At 48.7% G+C, this 6,516-nt stretch overlaps 1 protein-coding gene across 1 annotated transcript in view; it reads right to left on the bottom strand.

Moving 5' to 3' along the window:
* LOC122557988 (AP-2 complex subunit alpha-2-like) overlaps positions 1-6,428 on the bottom strand; it is a 102,375-nt gene extending 95,947 nt beyond the window's left edge. The window contains exon 1 of the mRNA XM_043706289.1: positions 6,305-6,428. Within this exon, the coding sequence (XP_043562224.1) occupies positions 6,305-6,371 (67 nt within the window). The 5' untranslated portion in view covers positions 6,372-6,428. The remainder of the gene's footprint in view (positions 1-6,304) is intronic.
* Positions 6,429-6,516: the final 88 nt, after the last annotated feature.

The raw sequence follows: 6,516 nt of genomic DNA on the forward strand, positions 1-6,516 counted from the left end.
TTCTTCCCGACCTCTCCGCCCCCACCCCCTCTCCGGCCTATCACCCTCACCTTAACCTCCTTCCACCTACCGGATTCTTAACGCCCCTCCCCCAAGTCCCTCCTCCCTACCTTTTATCTTAGCTTGCTTGGCACACCTTCCTCATTCCTGAAGAAGGGCTTATGCTCGAAACGTCGATTCTCCTGGTCCTTGGATGCTGCCTGACCTGCTGCGCTTTTCCAGCAACACATTTTTCAGCTCTGATCTCCAGCAACTGCAGTCCTCACTTTCTCCTTTGCACTACTAGATGAATCAAGGACACAAACACCAAACAGCACCAAACTCAGCAGCAAGGACAACATCCTCAAGCTAGTAGACCTGTGCCTCACTACCCACTTCAATTGGGATCGCCAAAATCTAGCTTCTTAGCAGAAGCAGGAATGCAGAGACTCGAATAAACAGCCCTCCCTACGATTCAACCCAAACTTTGGGTCCGCTACATGGATGACACCTTTGTCATCACAAAATGGAACAAATTACAGGAAACCGACAACATCATCAACAATATCCTTACTGGCATAAATTTCACAAGAGGAGGAGAACAACAACAGATGTCCGTTCCTAGATGTCACAGTGGAATGAACAGTTAATGGGAACTTCAACCAGCGTCTACAGGAAAGCAGCATACACAGACCAGATACTTAATTACAGAAGCAATCATTCCAACACCCACAAATGGAGCTATCAGGACATTACTTAAATGGGCCATAACACACTGCAGCACCCAAGAACTATGAGCAGCAGAAGAAAAATACCTATACAGCGTATTCAAGAAGAACAAGTACCCGATAAACACATTCCACCAATTCTTAAGCAACAAACCCAAACAAGTAGATAAAACATCCCCAGAAACTCTAGTCACACCACCAAATATCAAAGACATCTCGGAGATGGACTAGAGGGAAATAATCAAGGGGAACATCAAGAGGTTATTCATCCTCGAAGGTATTTAGAAAGTGAGAGTGAGAGAGAGAGGGACAGGGAAAGCTGTCCAAACTCCAGAAAAGCTGCAGAAGCTACTCCTACAGCAGATGATAGGCATTGGTGTCAAAGAGAATCTACAGGATGTGATGAGCCAGCAAACCTTGCTCTGTGTTTTGGAGGCTTCCAAGATAATATTCCAGCCCAGGGTCTGCTCTGTGGAGCAGAAGAAGATGTGCTTACATTTCTTCTTCCAGAAAGTACACAGAGAGAGCTCTTGATCAGCAGCCTGAAGGAAGATGGCTTGGTCATGTCATGTTAGTTTGATGTCCTAAGGATCAGCAAATAATTTTCTGTCAGCTTGTATGACACTAAGCCCACAGCGGTCTTCCAGTCATTCCTGATCTCTATCATGATAGTCTTAGACCACAGCATGCATAAGAGGCTGGGCCAACTGTTATCTTTGGATGAGGTGACCAAGGCCCTTGTGTCCTTTCAGAAGAGTAAAGCTCCCAGAGGTGACAGCTTACCAATCAAGTTGTATTCAGCTCTATGTAATCTGATTGGCCACGACCTGCTGGAGGAATACAACAGGTAACATACGCAAATCTGTGAGGGAAAATATCATCGCCCTCATCCACAAGCGGAAGGGGGAGGAGGGGAAAATCATAATTTGAAAACCAATTTCACTGATTAATGTGGATTACAAAATCCTCAAAATTCATCACCAATCGGGTCAGGTCTGCTGTGGGATCAATGATTCACCCCGATCAAACCTGTGCTTTACTGACAGAATGCTCTCTGACAGCCTCATGCACCTCAGGGATACAATCACGTATGTATAGGACAGATGAGTGGACGCCGGCCTCACAGCATGGACCAGAAGAAAGTCTTTGATAGGATATTGCACTCCTACTCTAATGATGTGTTCTCCAAAATGGGCTTTGGGGAAAGAATTTGCAAGGATCCAACTGCTCTACACCAACATCAATAGTGCTGTCTCAGCGTTGGAATCAGAAAGCTTCCTGATCAGATCGCAGTCAGGCAATGCTGCTTAGTCTCTCCTGTCTTGTTTGTTTAGACCCTTCTGCTAAGTCCACCAGGAAGGGTGTGAGGGGTGACTATTCAGGGCAGTAGAGGCCTGCAGGTCAAAACCTCCCTGTACATGCATGAAGCTGCCATATTCTGCTTGGATCCGCTGTCCGTGCATAAACTCATGAACATCTGTGACAGGTTCAAACTGGCCTTAGGAGCCAAGGTAAATTGAGGCAAGAGTAAGACTATATTCTTTGGGAACTGGGCTGACCAATCCTTTACCCCTTTCACCGTCAGGTCACATTATCTGAAGATGCTGTGAATACAGTGTGGAGGGGTCTGAGTGTGCATAAAAACCTGGGAGTAGCATATTACCAAGGTGAGGCAGAAACTGGGCAAATGGGAGCACTGATCCCTCTCCATTGCAGGTAAAAATCTGGTCATCAGGTGTGAGCTATACACAGTGTTGTACATGGTGCAGGTTTGGCTTATTTCCTAAAACTGCACATAGCGGTTACCCGAACTATCTTCCATTTCACCTGGAGGTCAAAGATGGACTATGTCCACAGGGACACCATGTAAAAAACTCTGCATTTGTGCAGATACAAGAGGCCCTCTTTTATGCTGGCAAGGTAAGTCAACATGGAAACACATTGTGTCGTGTTTTAACACTACACACATTAATACTGACAATTCTAAAACCCATTTTGAGTGTTCATAGATTTACCCACAGACCCAATGTCCGTTCATCCGCAGTCTTATCACTAGGGGATTTCCTGCATCCATGCGGTGTGGTCAGACTGTTGGACACTCTCAGTCCTGTTCCTACCTGGGGCAACTGCCCTGATCCAGTGTCATCGGGGCAAGAAAGAAGCCAGGAAGGTGCAGTTTTGAGTCTGACTGAGGTACTATCGTGCTCTGCTCCTTATTTGCAGCATTTCTGTTTTCAGTTGCTTGGAGCTGTGGTGCAGTTGGGTACCCCTTGATTCTCAGTGGCAAGAGGTTGACTTCACCAGGCCCCTTGCGACGTACAGCATTGTTGGGTTGGGGGTTGCTCCTGTCCTCCTCACTCATGGTGCTGTGCCTCTTTTGTTTTGGTGGTGGCCATCTCTGCATCATTATCATGATATCTTCATCATCAGAGGAGCTGCTGGTGTGTCCATCATGCAGCTTCCTCTTAACACTTTTCTGTGGAACCAGGTGGCTCAAAGTATTTTCCTTTTGGGGTTGTTTCTTACCAGTATCCATTCTCCCACCTCCTTGGTTTCCTCCTCCTCCATTGACTCGATCTGTTCAAATGGAGGTCCGTGCTGTACATCTCTAGGACTCCTCTCCGGCTTGTCCCTCCTTCTGGGTGCCCCTTGATTTGGTTTGCTTGCTGGAGGGTGGCACCTTCCTGTCCTTTGCTCATGTTGCCATTTACGACCATCTAAACATACATAGCACACACATACCCCTCCCTCACCTTGGGCAGGCCTTGTACAGATTGCAGCTCTTTGACTCCTTGTAGTCCTTAGCAGGTGGCCCTCCTGTTCACAGTTCCTGCAGAGGGTCACTTTACAATCTGCTGCCATGTGCCCTGATCCCCCACACGTTCAGCACACTCTTGGCTCTCCTGCGCAAATCAGCTAGCCTCGGCTCCTTCTGATTGTACCTGCCTTCCAGATTCACAGGATGCTCCCACTAGCGTCCACCTTCAGGATTACCTTGACCTGATGCTTTCAGGTCCAGATTCCAAAGGGGTCCACTCAGTCACTGCTGCCCCCTTCTCAGCTGTGCATAACTTCCCAGGAAGATCCGGACATCTGATGCTGGGACATGGGAGTTAAAAATGTGGATTCTAACAATCCAGCTCCTCCAGGCTTTTTTTAGTTTCAAAAATATATTTTATTCATAAATAGTAAATTTATACATACACAGTCACAAACAAAGTTCAGATTTGTGCAGTAGCATATCAAACAAACAAACAAATACAGGAATTTGACGCTGTCCAATAAACAAACCAAAGGCATTTCTTACACTTGAACAGGACTATATTTACATGCATTTGAGCACTGCGAGGGTCCGATAACTGAGCCGACCCCTATTTAACTTTGGCAGAAGGACCACAGACAGTGACCTTTCCCCACTGCACCTTGGTTGTAGCTGCGCCAAGCTTTACTGGGTCCCTCAGCACGTAGTCCTGGACCTTGGAAAGTGCCAGTCTGTAACGTTCAGTCGGGGTCAACTCCTTTACCTGGCACCTCCAGCAATGAAGTGTATTCAATCACAATCATGACTTAACACCATAAAATATAAGAGAAGTACTCAGCCCATCAAATCTGCTCCATCAATAAGTAAGCGTGGTGGTAGAAGGGTGTTTGTGTGATTGGATGGATCAATGCAGGATCACTTACTGCTTGTGATTTTCTTAAATGCTAGTGATGAAAATGTGGGGGAGTGATAAATAAATTTGCAGATGACACAAAGATTGAGTGAGGAGGAAGAGTTTAGGTTAAAGGAGGATATAAATGAATTGGTCAGATGGGCAGATCAGTGGCAGGTGGAATGTGAGTCGAGAGTGTGGTGCTGGAAAAGCACAGCAGGTCAAGCAGCATCCGAAGAGCAGGAGAATTGACATTTCCGGCATAAGCCCTTCATCAGGAATGAAGCTTTTGGGCGCTTGGCCCAATACATGTGTTACATTATGATTCACACATGTATTGGGACATAATTTTTAACCGTTTCACCACAGATGGGGAGGAAGATAGCTGAGATTGCAATAGGTAGATAAAGGTGGGGGAGAAGATGACGGATCAGAGAAGAGGAGGGAGCTGATAGATGGGAAAAACGATGCACAGGTCAAGAGGGCAGTACCGAGTTGGAGGCTTGGCACTGGGATTTGGTGGAGGGCAGGGAAACAGGAAACTGGTGAAATCCATATTAATCCCGTGTGGTTGCAGGGTTCCAAGGCGGAAGATGTGGTGTTCTTCTTCCAGGCGTAGGGTGGTTAGGGTTTGGCAATGGAGGAGGCCCAGGGCCTTCATGTCCTTGGTCTATTGGGACGGGGAGTTGAAGTGATCAGCCAGGGGCCGTGGGGTTGGTTGGTTGGTGCTGGTGTCCCTGAGAAAGTCTCTGAAATGATCCACAAGTTGGCATCCTGTCTTGCCGATGTAGAGGAGACCACATCGGGTGCAATGGATACAAGAGAGATTAATGTGGACTGCAACCACATGGGATTAATGTGTGGTTGCAGCATTTGCAGTCCTCACTTTGTGCCAGGTGGAATTTGACCCTCATAAATGAGAGGTGATGCACTTTGGAAGAAGTAACTAGAGAAAGGAGTACTCAATGAATGGCAAGACACTAGGAAGCTGAGGACCAGAGGAATCTTGGGTGATTGGCCACAAATCCCTGAAGGTGCTGGCTAGGTTAATAAGGTAGATTTTAGATTTAGATTAGATTACATTACAGCGTGGAAACAGGCCCTTCAGCCCAACATGTCCACACCGACCCACCGAAGCGCAACCCACCCCTGCCCCCCTACATTTACCCCTTACCTAACACTACAGACAATTTAGCATGGCCAATTCACGTAACCTGCACATCTTTGGACTGTGGGAGGAAACCGGAGCACCCAGAGGAAACCCACGCAAGAACGTGCAAACTCCACACAGTCAGTGGCCTGAGGCGGGAATTGAACCCGGGTCTCAGGCGCTGTGAGGCAGCAGTGCTAACCACTGTGCCACCGTGCCGACCAAGAAAATGGGATATCAACTGTGTAAGAGCAGAGAGGTTATATTGGAGCTGTATAGAATTTTTCTTTGTCACAGCTACAGTGCTGACTGTAGTTCTCGTCACTGCATTGTTTTTACCCAGGAAGGGGGAGAGCTAACTCTGGGGGTGGGAGGGTCAGTGGGGCAGTTGACCCTGGAGGCGGGGTGGATCATGGAGAAGTTAACTCCGGCATTGGGGGGGCAGTGAGTCCTGGGGAATTAATCCCTGGGGTTGAGGAATCATGGTGGGTGTTAATTTTGGGGTTGGGGGAGTCATAGCAGAGGCTATTAACCCTGTGGGTGGAAGGGTGAGCGGGGTCCTGAGGGAGTTAGCCCTGGGGTTGGGGAATCATCGGGGAGTTAATTTTTGGGGTTGGGGCAGTTAACTTTGGAGTTGGAGCTGCCACAGGGGAGTTAACCCTGGGGTCGGGGATGTGGGCGGGCGCCTGAGGGAGTTAACCCTGGGGGTCATGGGGGGAGCTAACCCGGGAGTCTGGGCCCCTCTCGGTTGGACACTGGTTGAATGGCCCTGAGTCCTGGGCCCGGTCACTCACAGTTTCTGATGTCCGAGATGAAAACAGCGAGACCCCGCATCCCGTCACCTTTCGACACAACCGGCATCTTCCCGGGAGAGGGGAGCTCGCGCCGCCACACAGCCCGTGCCCGCCCGCTCGCGGGGAAACCCCGCCAAGCACAACAAACCCCTCCCCCACCAACCGCCCACACACCCGCCCCGCACCCTCACAGACCCACCCCGACCCCTCAC

Source organism: Chiloscyllium plagiosum, chromosome 16 (genome assembly GCF_004010195.1).
Source record: "Chiloscyllium plagiosum isolate BGI_BamShark_2017 chromosome 16, ASM401019v2, whole genome shotgun sequence".
NCBI classification, from domain to species: domain Eukaryota; kingdom Metazoa; phylum Chordata; class Chondrichthyes; order Orectolobiformes; family Hemiscylliidae; genus Chiloscyllium; species Chiloscyllium plagiosum.